General features: G+C 33.5%; 3 protein-coding genes, 1 non-coding gene and 1 pseudogene across 5 annotated transcripts; 2 read left to right on the forward strand and 3 right to left on the reverse strand.

Annotated features, from left to right (window-relative positions):
• Positions 1–829: 829 nt before the first annotated feature.
• LOC143553807 (non-specific lipid-transfer protein 1-like) lies at positions 830–1,787 on the reverse strand. Its single transcript, XM_077043710.1, has 2 exons — positions 1,369–1,787; positions 830–1,029 (listed from the first exon to the last, which is right to left on the reverse strand). Exons 1-2 carry the CDS (start codon positions 1,713–1,715, stop codon positions 1,020–1,022), a joined length of 357 nt encoding a protein of 118 aa, XP_076899825.1. The 5' UTR covers positions 1,716–1,787; the 3' UTR covers positions 830–1,019.
• Positions 1,788–12,692: 10,905 nt separating this feature from the next.
• TRNAH-GUG (transfer RNA histidin (anticodon GUG)) lies at positions 12,693–12,764 on the forward strand. The gene has a single exon. It is a non-coding gene; the product is annotated as a tRNA-His (tRNA).
• A 2,608-nt stretch (positions 12,765–15,372) lies between these two features.
• On the forward strand, positions 15,373–17,940 carry LOC143553808 (uncharacterized). Its single transcript, XM_077043711.1, has 6 exons — positions 15,373–15,612; positions 15,724–15,801; positions 16,020–16,126; positions 16,381–16,458; positions 16,533–16,716; positions 17,596–17,940. Exons 1-6 carry the CDS (start codon positions 15,474–15,476, stop codon positions 17,712–17,714), a joined length of 705 nt encoding a protein of 234 aa, XP_076899826.1. The 5' UTR covers positions 15,373–15,473; the 3' UTR covers positions 17,715–17,940.
• Positions 17,941–18,698: 758 nt separating this feature from the next.
• Positions 18,699–21,410, reverse strand: LOC143553809 (thioredoxin H-type-like). The gene is made up of 5 exons (XM_077043712.1): positions 21,315–21,410; positions 20,799–20,855; positions 19,726–19,845; positions 19,169–19,291; positions 18,699–19,092 (listed from the first exon to the last, which is right to left on the reverse strand). Exons 2-5 carry the CDS (start codon positions 20,817–20,819, stop codon positions 18,937–18,939), a joined length of 420 nt encoding a protein of 139 aa, XP_076899827.1. The 5' UTR covers positions 20,820–20,855; positions 21,315–21,410; the 3' UTR covers positions 18,699–18,936.
• Positions 21,411–22,462: 1,052 nt separating this feature from the next.
• On the reverse strand, positions 22,463–24,143 carry LOC143553810 (protein RETICULATA-RELATED 3, chloroplastic pseudogene; annotated as a pseudogene). Its single transcript, XR_013138903.1, has 2 exons — positions 24,098–24,143; positions 22,463–23,770 (listed from the first exon to the last, which is right to left on the reverse strand). The product of XR_013138903.1 is annotated as a protein RETICULATA-RELATED 3, chloroplastic pseudogene (transcript).
• Positions 24,144–25,417: the final 1,274 nt, after the last annotated feature.

Here is a 25,417-nt window from a genome sequence, read left to right on the forward strand (position 1 = left end):
TTAAGAGTCAATATAGCTCCTAATGGAGCATCATGGGGTTTAAGATGTCGTACTAGATCGTAGATTAGGTTATAATGACTAATATATGGTCCTAGTGAAATGTATTTGTTCACAATATCTTAATGGGTCAAATTTAGTCTTAAGAGTTGTGATACCTTTAAATGGAGTATCATAGGTCTTAATAGTGGTATTAGTCCTAATGAAGCATAGTGTATCACTGTATCTTTCATTTTACTTAAATCTGACAAGTGACAAGACGAAGATGGTGCCAAATCTGAGCTTCATCCGGTGAGTAATATAACCAAGATAGAGAGGTATATGTATTACCAAGGTTTGGCAAGATAAATAGGTGAGTTTGGGACTAGCACGTACAAGGATGCGGATATTTACTTACTATTTGTGTGTTCTATGATTTATCAAATAATAAAAGAACAAATTAAAGTAGATCTGTTTTATTTTTATAAGTGAATCGGGTTCATTCTTAGGCACCAATCTTTTTGCGGGACAATTAACAGTGTGACCTCACATGTGTAACATTCTAGGCGTAAATTAATTAACTCATAACTTAATACACCACCTGCCGATTATTACTAAAATAAGAAATACATTGAAAAGTCCCATCGAGTAAGGTCTCCTTTTACACATATTGACATATGCATCAATGGTGCATTAAAGGTTTTCAGTTTTTAATGGATGAGATCATTTATCTCCTCTACTAGAAAAAACATCATGAACAAGCAAAACATAAATACATGTGTAAGTAATAAAAGAGGATCGAAAAAGTAGATATTCATTGACGACGACTTTAACACCAAGTACATGATAACAAAGGACTACATAAGAAAAACACATACTAGAAATGTAACATTAACCCGAGAGTACACCATTGAGCATTACTAACTAGCAGGAGAGATCGACACGACTACTGGACCAACGATAGATCACCGTATTATTAATATTATTATGATATACTACTGCTTCTACATCCTGCCTTAGTCATGTCCACGTTCGTATCCTCGTTAATGCACCCTGTGACATGTTTTAAAACAATATATAGTAAGTATTGTTCATAAGTCAGATCAGCAAGTAAAAGGATGAAAAAAATAGATGTAAAATGTCACACATATTAAGTTTTATAGATTATATGAATATATTCTTGTTCTTCTTATAGTTTAAAAACTTGTACTAAAATAACACTTAACAAAAACAGCCGCTTGATAATATTTTTTGAGATTTATTTTTATAAGAATCTTTTTTTTTTCATTTTGGTTTAATTATTATCCTAGCATGTGAATAGAATACATGACACGCAGTTAATAGACGATTTCTAAAAGACACACGTATCAGAGTTATGTGAATATTAAGTACTTGGAGCAATCAGTAGTAGGGCTAATCTTGTAGGGGATATTGACACCACATTTCCCAGGGAGGCTACTGGCGGCGTCAAGGCTGATTCCAGGAACCATTCCGGCAGCTTGTTCCATGCACTTGCAAGCGGTTTGACGGTCGGTGGTGGTTGATGCAGCCTTATAGAGTGAGGTTATCCCACTGCAGCATGCCGGTGGCACCGGACCGCCTCTAGTGAGGTAGGTGGCACACGGTGTTAGGCTAGTGACAACCGTCTGGCATGTCACCGCTCCGTCCACCGCGTATGGTGCAGTTGCCACCATGAAGCACATGACAACTACCAAGGAGATCTTCACAACAAGTGCCATTGCTATTAGTGTTTGTGTTTGTGTTTGTGTGTTGTTTTAGAATGTGTTAGTGAGGTGTGGGTTGTGGAGTGTAGGGTTGGGGTGCTTATATAGACTTTTGAAAAGTGATTAATCATTAAAGGCAATTACAAATTTAGCTGTTCTATTTTTCTTTTTATTGTATAAGAAAAATATATAAATAGTATGGATAACATGATTTAATAGGTGCAAGTGCAACAACACATACGTGACACGATCATAAATATTGTGGATGATTCTCGGGTCAAATTCGGAAACGTAAAACAGCATATATGAACTAGAACCAGATATGATAAACTTTAAGAACGGGTCAGGTTGGTACGTTTGAACTTGATTTGTGATTATGATTTCAATTTTAATACCAATAGCGACCAAGTAAAAGGACCAGAAGATTTGTGGGTTATCGAGAACCAGACTAAATAAACTATATTCGGGTTTTGACTGATCGGTTTTCACGAGTTTGAACAGTCTAATATACTCACCCCTTATAAAATGCAAATAATCAAATTTTGGGTGAACAAATGAACTCATTTTTTTGATAGATCAATTCGAATACGAACCATTATACAAATGGGATTACATGAAAAGAGTTCGTTTAATAAATGTCTTAACAAATTTAAATTTAGGATATTTTAAAGTATTGTTTGTATATTATAAAGGTAGTTATTTAATGCACTCTTAGCCAATGAGCTGGTGGTGGAGTGGTAAGAAAGAGGTTTGATGTTTCATATGACTCATTTCGTATATTCATGTCCCTTCCATTTAGTTTCGGTGACACCAGATAATGATGAGAGACTAGGCGACTAGGTGTCGTTCACTAGTTGGATATGAACCGAACGAGTTTTATCTCACCGCACTGTCATGCCTTCGAACGGTGTTCACAGGCGTTGGCCTTGGGTGAGGGTTTTCCTCTGGTCAAAATGCGAGAGTATCCTGATGTAGTGAATTTAACCAACAACTCGTTTGAAGGATTCGTTAACCGTTAAAAAATAATAAAAAAATGCACTCTTGAATGAAAATTTAGTATTATTAATTTATTAGAACAATGCCTAGTCTTATTTAGGATGCTCATGGAGGGTAGGTCGAGCACTTTAATGCAAACTTTTCTTTAAATAATACAATATTTTTTAGAAATATTTTTTTAGCGGCCTTTTAAAACTATCGACAAAATAAAATTCAAAAGTGCAACTTTTATTATTAGCCTCCTAAAACATAAGTATAATCAACAATTCTAGGTAAAATTTGGAGTGTTACATTTTTAAGGGAAATTCATATATCAAGAGAGTTGCTTAAACATGTGTTAAAAGAGTTGCTTTAAAATACTTACAAAAGGCCACATATAATGGTTAAGTACGTATAATGGTTAAGGTTCTTTTAAGAAACATTTTTTATCACATCTGGGTCACTCTTTGTATCCCAAAATGCGTGCAATAGTTTATGCCCTATAATGCCACATAAGACTTTATTGTAAAAACGCACATGACCCTTATAAGCGCCTCATAAAGCTTCAGGATGGTGTAGGTCAGTAGGTGCTTTATCCGCCCGTATAATGTTCATACTACTGAAGTTTAGAGTCGACTTTCATAGTTAGTGTACACGCTCACACAAACAAACAAAAGTTTCGTCTCGTTAACATGTAGGGTGTCAATGCGAATTGTGAAATACACTTGGATTAACTTCATTGAGCTTTACATAAGGCTAATGTAAGAAACCCGCTGGCATTAATCGACACTAACTGAGAGTGCTATAAGACGTTACTTATTGATAATTACTTCAAAGGACTGATGTTACAAAACTATAATAAGCAACTTCCTACCAAAGTGTATTGGCATAATGGTATTAATGGAACATGCTATCGATTGGATATTTCTATCGACATAGCTGTTAGGTACAAATCCCTTAGTACGTGCTTAGTTGCTATTCGGATTTGGAATTTCGATGCGTCATGGCTTGGTCTTTTGTTGAGTTTCTGGTTCATCTACTATACCGACTGAGATGATAAAGTGGTGGGAATTGTTGAAAGTTCAAAAACATACAAAAAATAATATCGGGTTGGTTATTTATGTTATTTGGTGATGGAGATCCAGAAATTATTTGGTGTTTGAGAAGAATCGTCTCAACAAACAAACACTACTTGAGAATATTTTTTCATTTTTCTTTTCGTTGGTATAGTAGTGGGAATCAGAAATGTAATACATCTATGACCGAATGGGTTAAAAATCCTTTATTGTATATATTGTTATTTAAAGTCCTAGCATCTTTGCTAGGACGATTCTTTATACAATGTCGTCTTTAAAAGTAAAATAAAAATTCATGAACAGATTTTATAAGCTCTCAAGCCTTGTAGGGGTGGTCCTGTTTCTTTTGGTGACAATGCTAAAGGAGGTTATATCGTTGGCATAAAAACAATATCCAATGGTGAGATGTTTAAGAAGGTAAATCTTCTTAAGCAACTGACATGTAATTTGTTTAGTGTCTAAAATTTTAGACAATGGAGGACTTTAATGTTCACTTCACTAAAGGAGATTCCAAAATTTTATTAACAAATAAGACCTTCGTCACAGCTAAAATATACGAGTGTTTTAGACAAGTAGAAAGTTAAACCCGTTACCCCACTCAAGCAATTGAAATTCAATTCGTACAAAAGATTTATTTTTAATTTTTTATCTGGGACCTTCAGCCTAACACTGCTATTTTAGTGTGTTCGGGTGAAGACATCTTGTGTGGACCATTAAGGGTTCGATAATCGGTTGCATACATTTTGTGCTAGCCACTTTGTGGTGTTGGTGCAACATATGTGTGACGTAGTAGTGTTGAAAGATGCCAGTGGATTCACAGAAGACATCATGGGGGGTTTGATAAGAATTAATCATTCATGTATATATTAAAAAAAAAAGAAAATTCACACATCTATAATATATATATATATATAAACGAAAACATAAAAATCATGCGTGTCATGATGTGGTAGCTCCCTCGTTTTTTGAAGTCACCAGATTTGATTAATTTTTTAATGGAGGTTTATCATGCATTTGACCCGAAATCACGGGTATGGGTCTTATCAAACTCATATATTTCTTAAACGGGTTATAACATATCATTAAATTAAAAACTAATCTCACCAAATATATGATATAAAAATCCTATAAAGTAGGGATAAACTAAAAATTAATATATGATTTATTTAAAAAAGAATATATATTATTTATAATTAAAAAACCAATTTTATAGTAAAAAAATAAATGGGTTTTGTGTCTCATCAAACCCATGTAGCTTTTAAACCGGGTTATAACATCTCATTTATTTGTGAAACAATTTATCATCCATAAGAATATTATTAACTTTAATACAATAAAAAAAATAAAAATTCAAAAAATAAATAAATATTAAAAACAAATAATATAAAACAACCCCGTAATATGAAGGATAAAAACTAGTTATGTATATGAAAATAGATTAAATAAAATATTTATGTGTCTCCCACTTATTTCTCTATGTGGATAGGTCCAAGTCCAACTACACAGTACACACGTCTCCGACATCATAAACCCATACATTGATATTGTTTACATTAGAATTCCATGATTTTATTTAATAGAACATGAAATAGTACATTTTCATCTACATTTTACTTCCATGTAAGTAAAATTAGTTGGTAGTTGAGTTTCACATCAATACCATAACGGAACATTGAATGTGCTTTCTTATTTTAGTTTATGAAAGTAGCAAAGAATCACATAAGGTTGAATGAAAGGATTAGTAGTGTTGTTTAATTAGGTTTTGTATAAATTAAATGGAAATTGATTAAATATACATATTGAAAGGTGGATTTTAGTAGTGTTGTTTAATTAGGTTTTGTATAAAATAAATGGAAATTGATTAAATATACATATTGAAAGGTGGATTTTTTTTTTGTTATTAAATGCATAATAATATCGGTTAAATGAATGTTGCCAACGTTCAAATTTCAACACTTACGTCATGTTCTTAAGTTTTTTAAATGAGGGAAAGGAAATGAAAACTAATGATAGTTAAAAAATGGATGTTCTTAAGTTTTTTTTATGATGAAAAGGAAAGGAGTACGAGGAGTTAGGAGTGATTAAATTAATGTTTTTCCTAATAAATTATCCTCTAAAAAATAGACTGATTACTAAGGATAAAAAACCAAATTACAATATTACCCACTAATCTTTTCATCTTCTTCATTACTTCATTAGGTAAAATTGTAAAAGTGTTATTTTTCTTTTCTTTCCATCCAACTTAAGAACATAGTTATCCTTTCGTTTCCTCTAATTTCCTTCCAATTCAAGAACACATCTAATTAAAAAGAATTTTCTTCCCTTTCCTTCCTTTTTTTATCCTTCCTTGTTTAAAAAACTCAAGAACAAGGCGTTAGCCCCGAGTTTCACAACCCGCAAGCCCAACTCGCATTTACTACTCGCTTTAGGTGGGCCCGTGTTTTAGTATACTCGATTAACTTGTGTGAGGGTGAGTAGAGCACCTCACCCGCTCTTATATCAAACAGTAAGCTTGCATGTACCGCCCCTAACTCGTTCGTAAAATGCATGAGTAGATCGTTTGTACCATTTATATATTTATTACTTTTAAGTACAATACAATTATATGAAAAAATTACACAATTAATGCTTTTACTGTGAGTCAGCAAATGGTAGGTGTGTGATTTAAAACAACGACACGAATTGTAGTGCAACCAAGGACGAAAATATTGAATGTACTTTCTTTTTATCTGTGGAATATAATCTTAAATTCACCTCTTTACACCTTAAAAATTATAAATATACCTATAAACCCTATCAAACTAAATCAAATTTGTTTTATTATGACTTTTTCTTTCTATTCAAAACATTAACCTATTCCAAAAACAAAAATAAGTTCATCTTACATAATTTATCTGTTTTGCATTTTATATTCAAATGTGTATGTTATGTATATAAAAAAAACCGCATAACCAATGTTCTCATATGTTTTTATAACTTTTTAACTGTTTATCTACACATGCGTATGTAATATAACATATGCATGACTTACACATGTGTGGTTTATATACGGTTGCTACAACAAGGAAGGTACCGATATCTACAAGGGGTAAAGAGTTCTGCAAAACAAACACAGCCATTAGCTCCCTGCATGAGGGACTTTCTTGCGATCCTCCTCGGATGTGAAAACAAGTTAGTTGTTCTAATGTGAAGGTAATGAGATAAGAAATGATGAGTATGATAGCACATTAACACCTTGGTTTATGAGTTCGACACACTCTTTTCGTTTGTGACGCACTGTAGAAGTCATGTCAAGGACACATCGTGGCTGTTAATAACTTTATAGTTTATGTCTTAAAATTGTTTTAAGCCTTAGATATAAAGTTTATATTGTTTAGCGTGTGCTTAGTGTACATAGTTTTCTACTTTTGTCTAGATCACTTATATACTTTTCTAGTGGTTTCCACTTTATGTAGGACTCTACGTAAATTGTAAAAGTATGCATATTTTCTTATATAATTTTATTGTTTTCTAGAATCACGATATCTTTAATTTTCACACAGCCCACACCAAATTTTATAATGATAATATAATAATAATTTAAGAAAAATGTTCAATAAATTTATTTGTTTGATAAAAACAATTTTCAAGTAAAGATGTATAGATCCCTCCTGTATCTTTCTAGTGTCTTCATAGACTTTATGTAAAGTGTGTATATTTTTTACATTTTAAAATTTCGAGTAAAGTGCCATTTTCGTTCTGGTAGTTTGACAAAAATGCGAATTTAGTCCAAAAAGTTTATGTTTTGCATATGGACCCTCCACATTTCCCAGTTCTTATCAATTACATCCAAATTACTAACTGCGTTAAATTTAATCGTTAATTCAGGGGTAGGCATGCCTTTTCACCATTTCTTTATTATAATATTTATTTTAGTGAACTGCAGTTTTTGTCCCTCTTGTTTGTCCAAATCTGTAGTTTTAGTCCAGTTTCAAATTTGCAATTTTCTTCCCTATGGTTTCATTTCACTTGCAATTAAACCCGAATTCCTTAATATCGTTAAGTCTGGTCATTAAACCCATCATTGTACCCTTCACGAGAGGGGCAGTTTTGTTCATTGTTTTTTTTTTCCTTTTTCCCCAAATACACCTAAGCCCCTCACATGAGGGGGCTTGCGAATTAGGACTGAAGTTTATTTAGGGAGAGAAATGACAAAACTGGTCGTCACGTGAGGGACACGCAAATGGATTAACGACCAAAATTAACGAGATTAAGAAATTCGGGTTTAATTGCAAGTGAAATGAAATTACAAGTACGAAAATTGAGAACTTGAAACTATTTGACTAAAACCGCAGATTTAGACAAACCACAGGACGAAAAACGCAGTTCACTAATATAAGTATTATAATAACGAAATAGTGAAAAGACATGTCTACCCCTGACTTAACGATTAAATTTAACGGAGTTAGTGATTTGGATGTAATTAGCAGAAACTAGGAAACGTGGAGGATCCATATACAAAAAATAAACTTTTTGGACTAAATTCGCATTATTTACCAAACCATGAGAACAAAAATTGCACTTTAATCTAAAATTTTATTGTTTTCTAGAGGAAGAATATATATTATTTCCACCACAACCCACACCATATTTTAATAATGATAATATAATAATGACAAAGGAAACAAGTTCAATAATTATGATTTTATTTGATAAAACAAGTTTTCAGTTAATTCTTAACTAAGAAAACGTTTTATACTTTTTAAGTTTTTTTCTTTTATTTTTTGATGTATAAGAAAAAAATATTAAGCATTACAATTGCTCAAAAATTTATACAAAATTAGTCATACAATCATTTATAAAAATAAAAAGTTACGCGATAACAATATTTTAATATGGAGTACCATGGTGGTGATTTCGTTCTAAGCAGTAAAAGATGGCTTATTTCTTATCCTTCTTACAACATGTAGTATGACTTCGTACCTTAAAGCAAACAATAAACCCATCTAAGGTAAAGTCATGATAATGTTGCACTATGCATCTATGTTTGTCGACCTAAAGAATTTAGCAAGTTGCAAATCTGATCAAAGTGTTCACTTCCAGAAACTATTTGGCATTCTTCCCAATAATCCATATACTCATAACTCTTCTACTAGATTCATCTGAGCAACATGTCATCACTTTCACCATAGGTTAACATCTTGTACATGCGTAATGTAGAGATACAATAGCCTTGGAATTTGATTAATGTATGATGGTAAATAGTTGGTTCTTTGTTCATAGCTAGTAATATGCCTCAATAGTTCTTGATAGCTGAACACGTGTAAGTCTGAAAAACGTTAACCAATTAGAATAACTACATGTAAAGGTTTGGTAAAAAGACATGTCCACAATACTTTTTTGTGGAAACCTTATTGCTCAAGGATGGACATCCACGAGTTGCGTTGTGAAATGTAGGTCCTCGAGCTTATACCCTTAAAGGAGTTATTTAGTCATTTAATTTCCTTAGTAAGCTAATCGTGATTGGTGTGCTAATGTCTCGCAAACAACACGAAACCAAATGTTGCATTCTTGATACAACTCAAAACCAACACATAGACACCATAATGGAATGAAACACATTTTCCAGTATATTTGCGGGACATGAGGTCTTTTCTACCACAAAAATGAGAAGTCCCAACTCATTAGATATGTTGACGCTGAAACCCGTCTCTTATCAGATCCACAAAAAAACATGATCTCAAACAGATTACATCTTCACATACAGGGGCACAACGCTTTTGTTAGATTATTTTCTTTACAGTAAAAAAAAAAAATACTGACCAAAGCTTTGGACTCGTTCAACTTTTGCAACGTTCCCGGGCAAGCTACTGTCGGCTACTGTCTCTCTACAAACCTAGAATAAAATTAATTAAAACATTTAAGTTTCTTTTAAAACAATAAAGATTTGTAAAATGTTATTTAATACATTATACATCGCATTTAATGAAAAGCCAAAGTAATAGTAAAGCTATTTAAATTAAAAAATTTGACACAAAGGTGTCAACATTTGCAACAGAATCCCCCAAAAGCGTTTTCTTCTTATTTTTTTTAATAAATTTTTTCCCATAAGCATTTTCTTCTTTTTTTTTTTAATAAATTTTTTTCCCATAAGCTTTTTCTTATTATTTCTTTTTTTAATATTTTTTTGTATTTTATTATTTATTTTTTTAATAACTCCATATTTAAGTAACCAGTTAATCAAACACGTAATATTTTGAGATTATATTTTTCGCTTGGTACTCGTCGCAGCACGCGGGTTTAGTAGGGTGAATTTGGACGCTGATGATAGAAAACAACGAAACAAACACTTTTTGATACCCTTTTTTTTTTTAAATTACGATTGTATTTTTTTGGTTTTCACTTCTATTTACTATAGTGGGTGCATATTAAATATTAATACCTTTAAAATTTTAAATTAACATATTATATTTATATTCTTAAAGCAATTAAGTTGAAAATATGCATGCCATTTATTTTAAAACTTTTATATGGTTGCATAAAAAAAACCCAAATAGTTTAAGCTATTACATAAACACAATTTAAAATAAATAAACGAGTTAAACAGGTAAACCATGTCGGGTTAACATACACATGACTAGTTTAGCTAAACGTTTTTGTGGGTTCGACCCAAAACTAACCCGTACCCGTTTAGACTAAACCCAATTACCCAAACCTACAAACTTCATGTTAGGTTCGTGTTTTGTCTGAAATTCACATCCTTAAATGTAAACCTAATGAAATATAATGCAAAAATGAAGAAAATGAGAAAGTTTTACCTTTCTATTTTATCGCGAGATGATTGCAGAATGTATATAGAAAGACAAATGACATAAGTAGCCCCCTGTTCATAAGATAAGCTAATGATATTCCTAAAATTTAAAAAATATATAAAAATGACAAAATTTCAAGTCATCATGTAGTTATTTTTTTATATTCTTATATGTGATCTGAAATTATATTTACCTGATCCAAATAGAGTATAGAAGCTAAAAGCAACATCTATTTAAGATTTTTCCTCCTTAAAAACACGCATTCATTAGTATAGAAGAAAATATACAATGGGTCAAGTAGGGGTGTGCATGGGTTGGTTTTCGGCTAAAATCAAACTGAAAACCGAAATTTTAGTTTTTGAAAACGTCTTGGTTTGGGTTTTTTGGGTGTCTGTTTTCGGTTTTGCAATTCGGCTTTGAAAATTTTAGGCTAGAAGAAAATTTGGCCCAAAATAATGAATTTGGAGCAAAATGTTTTTGTTAATTAATAGGTAAATGATTATTATACATTTAAACTAAAATATTTTGGTTACACTATTTATTAAATTCTTAGAAGCTACTTAAATATCAAAATAAAAAAAACGAAAACTCATAAGTTCGGTTCGGGTAGGTTTTTCAGTTTTCATTAGTCATTACAGTAGCGCAAAACGGAAACCGAACCAAAAGTTCGGTTTTTATGGAAACGTAAAACTAAGCCGTTGGTATTTGTTTGGGTTCAGATTTTTCAGCATCGGTCGGGGTAGACCCACAAACCCCTCTTATACATTTTCCAACCGTTTGACCCATTCCCCTTCCGGCTAAGTTTCATGAGTTGACCCGTTTAGATATATAACTACCCCGCTAAAAGTAAACGGGTAGAAAATGCACTACTAACTTGTCAATACAAATGCTAGTTGTTCAACTTTGATGCACCAGAACCGAAACTGTACATGGGAGCAATTAAATGAATTAAAAAATGACTAACCATGCCATGTGTATCTAACAAGCACATGTTTTGGCCATATTTGTGCATCCCAAAATTGCTTGCTAATATCAGGATAAATCAATGTAAATTTGTCCACTCAACCCAGTGAAATTACAAAGTGAACAGAAAATAAAAAATTAGCACAAATAGATGCATAAGTTTATGATAAGATGCTCAATATTTCAATGTCAAAATAGGGTGACTCCATCAATCAAAACAACTTTTTTGTACAGGCCTTTTTCTTTATTAAAAATAATTTGAGGCCCGTCTACTACACGGGTAGTTCTTTAAAAAAACAATATTTAATAAATAATAAGTATACAAGAAACAATAAACTCATTAAACACTTTTAATACATTCGTTGTGCAATAGTCTTTAAAATTTTTTTTAAGTAAAGATAATTATAATTATAGTAAGCTTAAGCTTTAAAATTCCATGTTTTCAACCTTATTTGTAGGCCTGTAAGTGTAAACGAACCGAACGTTCAATGAACAATTCATCAACCATTCGCCACGAAGTTCGGTTATTTAATAAACGAACAGCCATGAACAAAAAATTTTGTTCGTAGAAACAAACAAACATGAACACATTCCTCGTTCATTAATTTGTTACGTATTTATATACCCAACTCTTACTAATAACTGGACGTCAATTTTACTAGTGCATCTAAATTCTAACAACAATCTAAATGCAGTTTCAATAGATTTGAACAATTGAGAGAAAAGAGTCTCACATTTTGTAAGAATCAGCTCCGGTGAAACCAGTAGGTTTAGATAAAGGAACCAATACCTATAAACCACATCATTCAAATAAGTAACTTCGATTATGATATTAAACACAGTGAAATGAAGACACCTCACGATTGACACCGAAGATCGGGCAGTGGCGACAGATCATATCATGCGAAGCTGTTCGTGACTGTTGAATGAAATAAGATATTGAGTACGAACTACGAAATGAAGAAGAAATTGGATGAACATATTACATAACATACCGAGTGATATTGACCAGTTTTGCTCATCGGAACACAAAATCTGAAATCATTGATAACAGTAATAGTGGTAGCAAGCCTGCAATTTGTCATCATTTTGGAAGATATACGAGCCCTTCCGATTACTCGGCCGGAGAACCTGAGCCTTTGAAGGATGTGTGTTATTATGTGCTATGGGAAATAATATCAACACATGTGGCTGTAGTTTAGTGGTAAGAATTCCACGTTGTGGCCGTGGAGACCTGGGCTCGAATCCCAGCAGCCACATTACCTTTTTTTATTTTTCAGATATCAGATTTATGGCCGTGAGTACAAATACAAAAGGAAGTTTAACTATGATATTTATGAATGAATCTCAAAGGTGGTAGAGATGTGATGTTAATGCAATAACAAAGGCTTAGTTAATATGTACGGTGTTTCTTAATGACTCGTGAACCCACTAATGTAATGAACCATTAGTAATCAGTTTGCTGAAAGCTTGAAATGAGTCAAATGCGAGGCTAAACTTAGGCGTGTTTAATAAAATGAGCTCGAGCTAGAGGAAGGAACTAACTGGCCTCAATATTAGTGGTAGGACTGTAGGAGACCTCAACCAAGTCTCTGTAAAACTCTCGGAGTCAGTTAATCGATTGCTACAACACGTCTTTTATATTCCTCAAGCTTGAATAAATTGGGACAAATATTTTTTTAAAAATCCTCCGGTCCAATTGTTGCATCAGTATAAGGTGGGCTCGACACCGGCAACCGAGGATTTGAACATGCTTTAAACTTTTCAAGATCTATATCGAATGGTTTATGATATTCCACCCATTTAATGATGTCTTTCCATGCACCTGAGATGGATATTTGAAGAAATTAAGGCGTACTCTTATCTTTGAATAAAAAACAAGATGAAGTTTGGGTTCGAATTACACACGAAATGCGTGTATGCTTGTCTTGACTGGTGTACGCTTAATGCGTGTTTCTAATTTCTTTCCCCGCATGTTCTAACTCTTTGCTAGTCTATAATAATAAAATCGGCCTGCCTTTAAAAAAACATTTATGATATATTTACTTCATGTGTCCATTCGTTTATGGTTCTCCCGTAACATTTCAATAAATTACATAATGATTAATCACTCATATAATTGTAATTTGTAACTCACTACTCATATTTGTTCTGTTAATTGTACAGCTTAAATGCCTCCATGAATGAGATTGGTGTGAATGCGTTGTTACGTTTTGCAGTTTCTATTTCATGAGTAATTTACATACTTAACCCCTTTTGAATTTTAACCCACCCAACATAAACCAACTAACCAATATATGAGCTATAGGGTTAATGAGTGTGTAAGTATTAGTTTTCTTTTTCGTGTGTAATTGAAATAAGGATGCACAAACAAGATATTACAAGTTCTAAGTCTACCTTTGATAATAAAAAACACATACATATTTATCGTAGTTATTCTATTAAACTTATTAATATTTTGATCCCAAAAATCCGATATGATAATATGTAACTATCATGTTGTTTATTATTTTAGGTTTACAAAATTTCAGATATTACCACTAGGAAGAGCATATCATGTACTTCTTCCCTTAACAGGATATTACCGGTACCTAGTAAACATGCTAATACAACAAAACACAATGTCTCTTGTTATTGACACATGAGCCACAAAGAGCCCTTCGCCCAACGAGGCTCATTTCTCTTCTTGGATGAAGAATATCTGGAGTTGGAGCATGATAACCAGTCAAGACAAGAAAGATTACAAGGACGATGAGAACCACAATATTATTCTTTCTACAATTACCTCAAGACAGACTCATATTGAAGTACATTACTCGTGGTAAGAAAAAGCCTGGAAGAAACTTTCTCGACGATTTGTTGCAAAAGGTCACTCACCCTTCCGAAATAATGAGCAAAATTATTGAACAGGCTCATTCAAATGGTTTTTGATGACACATCAACAACTAAACAACTAAATATGCGTATGCATCCCCAACCTAATTGGATGCAGTGACACTCCCTCCTAAAGTTTGATTAGATACATATGGTTTACCAGTAACAATCTAAATACTACCCTAGTAAACATAAAGGGTAGACTAAAAAAATAAAACCAGGTGACTTTTATACACAGATAATAAAAACGTGTAAATATAGGGTGTTTAAATAATCGAATTTCGAATATTCGAATTTTAAAATTTTGAAGCTGAATTCGAATTCGATTTGAATTTGAAATAGATTCGAAAAATTCGATTCTAATTCAGAAAAGCTAAATCGTAATTCGATTTGAAAATGAAGTTCGAATTCGAATCGATTCGAATTTAGTTAAAAAAAATCTATGTCAGTTTCAAAACCATAGCAAATGTAAGTTTTTAACAAAAAAAAATAAATAAAAAATACAAGCACACAAAAAATATATCATTTAAAGTTATCACATCTTATATATTCAAATGGTAATGTCCAATTACATTAATTATTGACCAAAGTGATGAAAATCTCATTTTTAATCTCTATAGCTTAAAAGATTTATGTGGTTTATATTTTTATAAGTATGTATATATATAACAAAAATAAAATGCATAATTTGAATTCGAAGTTCGAATCGAATTGAATTTAAAATCATAAATTCGTAATCAAAAAATTTTTAAATTCGATTCGATTCGAAATTCGATTTCTAAAATCGAATTCGAATGATTGAAAATCGAAATCGAACCTTTAAATTCGAATGCGAGTCGAATCAAGAATCAAATTTCAAGTTATTTGAGTCCGATTCGAAAACTGAACACCCCTAATGTAAAACATCGAATAACATTTAACCGTAGTCGTGAAGGTTTGAATTGCAACCTCTAAAAACTACAGGGTCCATAACAGTAGAAAGATGACTTTCCCTTTTCCAAGGCGTTTCAATTTTCAACCTCCATTGATGACACTAGTTTCTGCGTATAAAACACACACAAACACAAACACTCATCTTCTGTAATCTCAATTTAATGATGAATTTGATGGCGTTGAAGGTGTCGTCACTCTCATCCAGTGTCCCACTGATTCCTGCAAACACTTCAATTTCATTTTCGTCGAAGAAATTCTTTCTTCCGGTGAAGTTTAATCAACGGCGGTCTACATTTCCAAGTAAATTAGGCATTCTTTGTTTATAAAATGTTATAAAAATGCAATTGCACAAATGGGTTAATTTTGTTTTTAATTGATATTATGATTAAAGGGTAATTCTGGAAATTGCAGGGATTTATGCATTTTCTAGTAATGATATTAAAGTGGGTTCCAACATTGAGGTGGATGGTGCTCCTTGGAAAGTTATAGGTAGCTATTCATTCCCAAATGTTGTATACTTGTAATGTTGATGAAATGATATGTTTTTATTATTTTAATTAGGAAGAAAGGTTAAAATATTTGTTTAGATTTTGAATAAGGATGTTGTGTTGTAGGCTTCATGTAGTTCTGGGTCAAAGTTAGGGTTTTTAAGAGGTTTATGTTTAAAAATAAGCTTAGTTTTTTTTTTTTTTTTTTTTAATGTATAGAGTTTCTTCATGTGAAACCGGGCAAAGGGGCGGCTTATGTAAGGACCACGCTACGGAATCACATCACGGGAAACTCGGTTGAGAAAACTTTCAGAGCAGGAAGCAAGGTATACATAAAAGTTTGACTTTTTTGAAGTCAAAGTGCTACATTTTTAATTCCAGTGTTGATGTTGATATTGTTATAAATTCGACAAGAAACAAAATTTCTATATATAATATTTATCAAGGGGTTGATATGCTTAAGAAAATTTTTACGAACCTTAAAAGAATTTATGATTTTTTGGTCATCGAATTGGTTTGTTTGACCTAAAAAGCCAAAATGCACATTCTTACGTTAATTTGTTATTAATGGTCTTGTTAGATTGAACCAGCTGAGGTCAATAAGGAGACAAAACAATTCACGTACAAGGACGGTTCACAATACGTTTTCATGGATTTGGTATATGAATATTTTTTCGTGGGAAAATTGGTTATTATTGTTGTTTATTTTAATATTGGTATATGATATTGTAGACTACATACGAGGAAGTTCGTCTTAACGAGTCGGATATGGGGGATAAGACGAAATGGTTAAAAGAAGGCATGGATTGTATCTTGCTGTTTTGGAAGGATAAGGTTATTGATTTCGAGCTCCCGATTCAAGTTAAGGTGAAAGTGGTTGAGGTTGATCCCGGCTTGAAAGGTGACACGGCTCAAGGTAAGATAATATGTTTCTGTTATTGCACCGTTACATTATTGGTCAAATGCCTAAAACACCCTTCAAGTAGGGATGCTAACGTTCCGGTTCGACTGGTTTTGATGCTAACTACGGTTTGACTGGTTTTTTATGCAAATAACCACGTTAGTATTAAATGTTTTAAAAAATAAGAATGGTTTATTTAAAAAATCATATACATAACCGCATACTTTTAAAATAAAAAATACGAATAAATAGTTGATGCTATACGTAAGGCATGAAACCGGAATAACCAAGCCCAGTAAAAATTGGTTTTTGTGTATACATTGCTTCCAAAACCGAAAAAAACTGAACCGAATATTGGAACTGAACAAAACTGAAGAAAAACCAAAAGACAAGACTTTAATTAATTTATAAGAAATCAATAAATGCTTTAGTTGAATAATTTTAGGTATAAATGTGTACTAATCAGTTAATTACTAATTAACAAAAACATAGAGACCTGAAGTTTCAGGCCCAAATTCACTATTTTGGGCCATTTTTTTGGCCCAGATATTTTCAAGCCCAATTTTTAAAACTGATAAATCGAAACCTAACCGGACAATTGTAAAGACCAAAAACCGAAAAGGATCAAACCCAAAGGTTTTCAAAGACCCAATAACCGTTCAGTTTGAGCCTTAAACCGACTTAGCACACACAAACAGCTGGTTTTGTTTACACAGCTTGCTCCAACTTTCAAACCTTATGACCACCAAACCGTATAAGTTCTAACTGGCCAGCTTGCTTTTGCTTGGGTGGTTTGTCTAGTTGCAGTGGTTTATGCACATCCTAAGATTGAAACAGTTGTAAAGCCAATATCATGACACTTGGTAACTTGAAACTGATGGTTATTTTGAGCAGGTGGATCGAAACCCGCTACTGTGGAAACAGGTGCTGTTGTGAATGTCCCCTTATTTGTAGACAGAGGTCAAGAAATTATTGTGGATACCAGGACCGGGCAGTACGTGAGTCGCGTGTGAGTTGCAGGACATGTTCCTTGACGTGCTATTTTTTGGTTCCAGAAATAGATGATCAACCACGTGTGCACACGTTTATGTTGCAGTTTTAGATTCTATTAGGGCGTATAGTTATTCTGTTTTGAAAGATTTTTCGCTATGCGTATTATATGAATCGTGAATGTACTGTTTAAAGTACGCGGAAGCAACTTATATTATGAGAAACTTCATAGTACATTATCCGTCACACCTTGGCCGTTTGAGTTGCTATGTTTTGAAACTGATTAGTATGATATGAATTCATATGAATTGTGTCGCTACATGATTTTGTACACAAATATACACTCAAGAAAGAACACCATGTAGGAGCTTGTAACTTGATTGTTGCTGATGTTTGGCATATCGGCAGTAATCGCCTATGCAATCGTTGATGACTGGTTACTACTGCTTGCAGTTGCAGTTGCACTTTCTGCTAATCTCATTTGCCACAAATAGATCAAGTTGATTTTGATCTCATGATTAAAACAACTTACTCATGATGGTCCTAATTTCCTGTTGGCAATCACTGAATCAAGTTCATGCAACTCCTAACTAATCATGCAAATTTGAAGCAACTTTTAATCGATCAATGCAACCCCGATATGAGGTTTGCTCCTTGGACCATGCCGGGCCGTTGCCCAAGTTTCAAAGTATGCTATATTGCTAGAAAATCATAATGGTCTTAAATGAACATGCCCTGCACATATTCTAACTAGTTAAAATGTTTATTCATATCGGTTCCAAACTGGTTTCAAAGAGTGGCAAAATGGTCTCTGCAATTCAGAGCCTTATTATTATATATATTTTTTTAATTATGAGTTATCAATTAGAGTTTATCTATTTATTGTTACATTTATCTTTTAAGTTCTAGACCTTAGTATAAGTACTGTCATCTTTTGTACATGGAACTCTGTTTTGATTATTGAATGTTATTCCAGAAACCTTTGGGTTTGGGTTTCTACTTATTTTATGCTATGCAAACTTTACATTTATCAATGTTTATACATTAAAGTTCAAACTCAAAATAGGACCACAAAGCTGGCTAGATGCCAACAAGTCAGTATTTGAGAATTAAGTGAACAAAGCAATATATTGGCATGTATGTACCATCAACCATGAATCACATTAAGTCATTTATAAGCATACATTACTCAAATAACAAACAAAATAGATTATAAAATCTTGTGTTCCATTGACCAGATTATGGTTACTTTTGATCACCTGGGACTTTTGAATTGACTATGGCGGTTATCTTTTCCTGCAGTTCGGGCTTGTTGGCGCCCACAACTTTGTCGATTTGTTGCCCATCTCGAAGGAAGAAGAACGTTGGAGTCGCTTTTACATCCCATTGTGTGCTTAACTCCTGCATGAAAGCTTACATCTAACTTTAGCTACAACTACTATTGTTTGATACATAAATGTAATTATAAATGATGTACCGTTAATTCATCAACGTCTAAGGTCAAAAACATAAGAGAAGGATGCTTCTCAGAAAGCTCAATGTATAATGGGGAAATCGATTTGCAGGGACCACACCAAGATGCACTAAAGTTAGCAATCACCTGTTATTTGTACAAAATAAAATAAATAATATATTAAAAGGTAGAATGCTATGACATATATGTGATAGATCCTACATATAGCAGCATGTGTTGATTAAACGGTGAAAATTAAAAAAATATATGAACAAATAGTCTGATGGTTTTGTTATGTACATAACCTACGCAAGAAGTACAAATTTAACAAAATTAGTGTTCTGAACTTGTTATACATGTTCTCACAAAATTTAGTGTTAAATTAACTATGATACATAAGACAGCTAAGTAACCGCATAACTACGATACTTTATTTAACAAACACTATGTATAAGTTCTTATGTGGTTCTCACAATTCTCTACTTAAAAACTAATTGTGCATTTAACGTGTGGAAATCATGATGCGGTTTAGAAAATGCAAGAGTACATTAAATAATATGGTTTGATCATTGATGGCTTACTATTTTGCCTTGACTCTTTGCTTCCGATAGCTTTTGGTTCCAAGCATCCTTGGTAGTAATGAAGGTGACCTTACCTCCCGAAAACTGAGGATGATTCGCAGGTTCTTCATCAGCCGTAGTCTACAACCATCAAATCCAACAGTCAATCCAAAATTAAGGTTATACTTGTTTATACCATTCCTGCATTATTCTTTATATGGGCCCACATCTTCGATTTCTCACATCATATTCTTTATGTAAGCATTTGAAAACACATTACATGGCAAAACCTTTTTAACCCGTTTTACCAGTTCCATTCGACATGTTTTCAAATAGGTTGAAATGCAATCATATCCTCTAATATTCAGGATACTCAGAACTACCCTCTACAAATAATTCTGTTTTGTACTATGAAGTTCTTCATAAGCTGTTTTAACAGCGTAGCTATAATTCGGGCATAAGTTGCACTCGCAGAAACATGCTTTTTCTGTATTTCTAGTTTTCTACCATTATGTGACTTGAAATGGAAATATTAACATATTACATTAAGATATTAGCATGAGAAAACAGCATGCGTCTAATCTGTTTCAGCAGAACATCATGGTTGAAAGGTAACAAACAATGATCTGAAATGTTATCTTGGACCATTGAAAACGGAAAGGATTTGCAAACGGTTTTGTCAATTTTGGTCAGGCTTTGACTCATACAAGTCAAGTTGGGTTAGGTTTTGACAGAAAACGGGTCGATGAATTATCAGCTAAAAAGAAAACACTCAGGGTTCAAATGGATAGATGATCACCAATAAGCAACCTGACTCGTGACAAAAAGCTACACGTTTTGACCTGAACCTATTCTGAATCATACCCAACTCACCCATTTGCAACCTCTAACATCGACAGTTGAGACTCTGCTCAAACTTAAAGCAATCGAGAATCATGGGAAAAACTTAAACTATACACATCACATTTGATTTTCTGCTGCAATAGAATTTGATCTCAAAACGCATGCATCAGGTCATCGAATCATCAATAACTAACCTCATAGCATAATTACAGCACATGCCTAATTATTGGTTACAAGGAAGAAAAACTGACCGAAGAGAAGCAAAGTCCCATTTAGATGCGTCAAAAAGTAACTGCAGTGGGTTTACCCTGCAAAACCGAAACAAAACGATAACTGTTTTTAACACAAGCTGTTATTTATAATTGTGTAAAATCATAATCCTGTAGCTCATGATCCCATCTCAATGCAAATGGAGCAATGAAGGGTAGATTATCGATAAAATATTGTATTTAAGGTGACAAAAGATTTAAATTCTAAACCTTAAATCGAAAACTGCAGTAAAAAAAAAAGCATCATCATAAAACAAGAAACAAACAACAGTTTATTTAAAGTAGATGTAATAAGAACATACAGGAGTTTAGGGTTTTAGAGTAACCAAAATACAGAAGACACATTGACCAACCAATCAACTTGTTTAAATCACATAATAATAATAATAATAATAATAATTATTATTATTATTTATAAAGGCATGCAAAGCAGATTAAGCCTAACAAAATGCGATGGAAGGAGGAGCATTATGCATAATTAGATTGGATTGATCATACCTATTTCAGGCAACGATTGAAATGTGTTGCTCCTGCAATATCATAAATCGTAACCTAATTAGGGTATATCGTGCACAACTTCTTTTCATTGGATTTAATTTTGTTATATCCTTTTACGTACCAATATTCATAACGAATATTGATTGACTTCGTTTTAAAACATGCCACGTGGAATTTGTAACAACACATGCATCAACACAATGGTAATTAGTTTTTGAAAGACTTTTAGGACATATAAACTTACTGTGATAATGAAAATGATCATTAACCCAAATAGAGGTAATATATTTTCAAAAAATAAACCTAAAATATTTATTTTTTAATATAATATGCATAGAATATAAGGGTAAATTTTTATTAAAAGTAATATAATGTACATTTTTATTAAAAGTAAGAATGAAGTGAGATAAAATGATCATGTAAACAGACTTCTATTATTCTAAAAGATTAAAACGAACAAATAAAACTATAAAATTGACGGAATAGAAAATTTTAAAAAGGTTACAAAAATTGTAAGCTTATATTTATGTGTTTTGTCTATATATTTATATATTTGTTCATATATAATTATATATAAAATAAATTAAAAATATTCGAGCCGAACCGAACCGAGCGGACCTTTGCTCGTTGCTTGGCTCGCTTGCAAACCGAACCGAGCAGAGAAGCTCGTTTACAATAGAGCGAAAAAACAAGCGAGCATTTTCCAAGCGAGTTCGAGCGACGAGCGGTTTGTACGGCTGTTTAGTTGTTGTGATTATCTTGTATTGGGCTATTGGCTGTGTAATAAACTAACAACTTTTGTTTGGATAGTATTCATAAATGGGCCGATTATAAGCCCGGTAGAAGATTTAAAGTTGTGTTCGATATTAGATGGGCGGGTACGACACTCATTTGTTTGGAACTCATTTTGTAAGTTGTGAACTTGTGATCAAAAGTTACGCGGGTAATGCAAATTCTAACAACGATGTATAAGTTACCACTTTTCTCGAATTCCTAATTTTTGAAGCTCGTTTCAAGCTCGTTTATGTAACGAGTTTTAGTTTAGGTTTGCGCCTACTCGAGCTCACGCTCTACTCTATTACACCCCTAACTAGATTGCTTGATGTACCAAGTTGAATTGTACCGTCTAACATACTAAATCCAAATAATTTATATCCTCTATAACAAGTACATCACCATTATAACTAGTTGAATTAAATTGTTTAAAACATATCAAATCCAACTTATTTACACCCTCTGATAACTATCAAACTAATGCATCACTTGGGTATCGATTACCTTGAACTATTCAATTTATAAATCCTGACCTCAAGCTCGTTTATTAAACAAGTTTCGGTTTATGTTTGAGCTCATCTTGAGCTCGCCTAAACTTGGCTCGATAACTCACTTGGAAGGAACTTTGTTATCAATTAAATTCTTCTCCTCGTCCGAAACATCTTTATCGACTACCTTCGGTTCACCACTAGCCGCACTTTGTGATCCAGTCACCCTCGCCAACATCACAAAAGTCATCCCACCAACAACATTATTCGCCAACCTCAACCCAAACACCGAGCTCTTAAACAACAACGGCGGCAGCCCCTTCGCCAACAAATACTCAATCCCATTCAAACTTTGGTACCTCAAATTAGCACTTAACCCCATATGAATCGCCCACGTGACGGCATTCAAAACCGTGGGCGGAGCCTTGTTCGGCGACTCAAACCCCGGGTCCATCTTCTTCCTTATCATAATCAATCCATTCGACACTGCAGTCCCAACTAACCCAGCTGCAAACCCCACGGCCGCAAAAACAGCCCCTTTGTACACGAATGTCCCTAGCCGGTTAACCAACGTGTACGCGCCGGGCTCGAACATGTGGCCCGGTGGCGAGTTGGAAAATATGAAAGGAAGAGATGCAGATGTTGATGTCATGGTGGGTGCTAATAGATACATCAGAGTGAAGTTCAGTATTGATCCTACAACTAACGTGGAGAAGACGAAATCGAGTTCGTTTAAACCGAAATTAGGTCGAGATGCCATGTCACCAAAAACGGTTGCACTTACGCCAACAACTTCTTCCATTAATACTTTGAATGGAAATTGGGGATCTGCTGAAACCCTAGATCGCCAACCGTTAATAAATGCACTAAGTAAGCCAAAACTGTCACTATCTCCGTTGCTATTGCTGTTGTCACCATCGCCGCCACCTCCACAGCCGGTTCCATGGCCGGAGCCGCCGGCGTCGTTGCCGCCGCCGGCGACGGCGGCACAGGATGGTGAATAACGGTGAATTGGCTTTGATCGGAGGGGTAAAACGGTAAAATTGAAAGGTGTTAGGGTTTGTGATCGGAGATTAATAATACGAGTGGCGAGATTAGGATGACGGTTGTTTCCGGTTAGTGGAGTGTGATGAAGCTGAGCTGAAGTCATGGTTTGTTACGAAGAGAGTGTGATTGCTTTTTGTCCACGCGAACCTGAAAAAATTGGATTAATGACAAACGGAAACTAAAATGCAGACGCAGAAGCAGATCATACAACGGATGCTATGAATAAAACAATTTATGATTAAGCATACGAAAAATAAATTAATTAGAAATTGATTCAGAAGAAAATAATAATAATAATAATAATAATAATAATAATAATAATAATACAACAGATGCATTAGATTAGTGATGTGATGAATCGTATAACAAAGCTATGATCATTTCTGGTGTATGTGATGAGCTACACAATACGAACATATTCATATGATCATTAGAAGGAAAAAATTAAAAGATCATGAAGAGAAAGCTGAAAACCTGTAAGAAGTTGAATGACGGGTGTTGATCGGAGAAGAAACGATGAACAGAAATGAGTTTTATATAAATATAAAGAGGTAGAAATAAGTGCAGTGATTAGAAATAAAGAATACAGCGGTAACGAGAAGGGTGTTTGGTGAGAAAGATGGTCCCATCCTCATTACCATCAGGAACAAATTAATTATATGTAGTCACGCACCCACTATTATTATTATTTTAATTTTTACGGGGCTTAACCCAACTTTTATTAGGGAAATTGAAGCTTTCGAATAGAAACAACAGTAAATGTTTGTTATTGGGCCGCTCCTGTAGCACACACGTAAAGACTAACTAGAAATTTAGCATGCTCATTTTACTAGTTTAATTTCAAGGTAGCCAAAACGAGCCTATACATAAACCTCCGTCATCAAAGTGCCTGAAGTCTAGCGGTGTTAAATTGTAAAACAAACTAGGATAGTGTCCCGTGTTACTGTAAGGCCCCGTTACCGGTAGCCCTACTTTGGTGTTGGATTTATTCATAAAAACCAAAATCAGAGATAATTAAAACTTTACGCGGAACATAAAAATTCATAAAACCTCACATATCAAATCATAAACATGTCTTAAAACATTCTTCTTGTCTTTCAAAATCAAAACATAACATATAAAACATAACAGGTCTTCAGATGCCAGACTCTTATTCTTCTGCCATGCCTCCCCGCTCAAGCCAGTTGTCTCATCCTACTTACCTGCGTGCATACTAAAAGTCAGCTACGCTGAGTGAGTTCTAGTTAATAACATCACATACTTTACATACATACATTCTTTCATTCATACTTTCATAACTCAAATTCTACTTTACACTATTCTATTCTGCCTCGGATATTATTAGGGTCCGGTCCCTTTTTCTGCCTTGGATATTATTAGGGTTCGGTCCCTTTTTCTGCCTTGGATATTATTAGGGTCAGGTCCCTTTTATGCCTTGGATATTATTAGGGTCCAGTCCCTTTTCTGCCTCGAGATTTTTAAAGGGCTCGGTCCCTTTTCTGCCTTGGATATTATTAGAGTCCAGTCCATTTTCTACCGTTCTATCTCTTACATTTGTTCATAACATACATACATGTCGTTCATAGTCCATACATAACATTATAACTTAACAGTGCATGCAATATCCGAAGATCGTTCACGTACCGACAAGCAATCATTCTTACCTTTCATAAAGTACATACATATAGTTCATATTTCGTACATATTACAACTTGACAGTACATGCAATATCCGAAAATCGTTCACGTACCGGCAAGCACTCATTCTTACCCTTCACATAATCACATAAGACAT

This window comes from Bidens hawaiensis, unplaced genomic scaffold, assembly GCF_021521415.1.
Source record: "Bidens hawaiensis isolate Kalapana, Puna unplaced genomic scaffold, B.hawaiensis_p1.1 tig00017381_1, whole genome shotgun sequence".
In the NCBI taxonomy this organism is placed as follows: Eukaryota; Viridiplantae; Streptophyta; class Magnoliopsida; order Asterales; family Asteraceae; genus Bidens; species Bidens hawaiensis.

Excerpts from the sequence above, each read along its gene's own strand:
- LOC143553809 (XM_077043712.1), bottom strand. The coding sequence starts at position 20,819 with ATGGGACTTTGCTTCTCTTCG. Across the intron at positions 19,846-20,798 it reads TGGGACTTTGCTTCTCTTCG|ACTACGGCTGATGAAGAACC; the intron begins GTCAGTTTTTCT and ends TGATGGTTGTAG. Across the intron at positions 19,093-19,168 it reads TAGACGTTGATGAATTAACG|GAGTTAAGCACACAATGGGA; the intron begins GTACATCATTTA and ends GCTTTCATGCAG.
- LOC143553807 (XM_077043710.1), bottom strand. The coding sequence starts at position 1,715 with ATGGCACTTGTTGTGAAGATCTCCTTGGTAGTTGTCATGTGCTTCATG.
- LOC143553808 (XM_077043711.1), top strand. The coding sequence starts at position 15,474 with ATGATGAATTTGATGGCGTTGAAGGTGTCGTCACTCTCATCCAGTGTC. Across the intron at positions 15,613-15,723 it reads ACGGCGGTCTACATTTCCAA|GGATTTATGCATTTTCTAGT; the intron begins GTAAATTAGGCA and ends TGGAAATTGCAG. Across the intron at positions 15,802-16,019 it reads TGCTCCTTGGAAAGTTATAG|AGTTTCTTCATGTGAAACCG; the intron begins GTAGCTATTCAT and ends TTTAATGTATAG.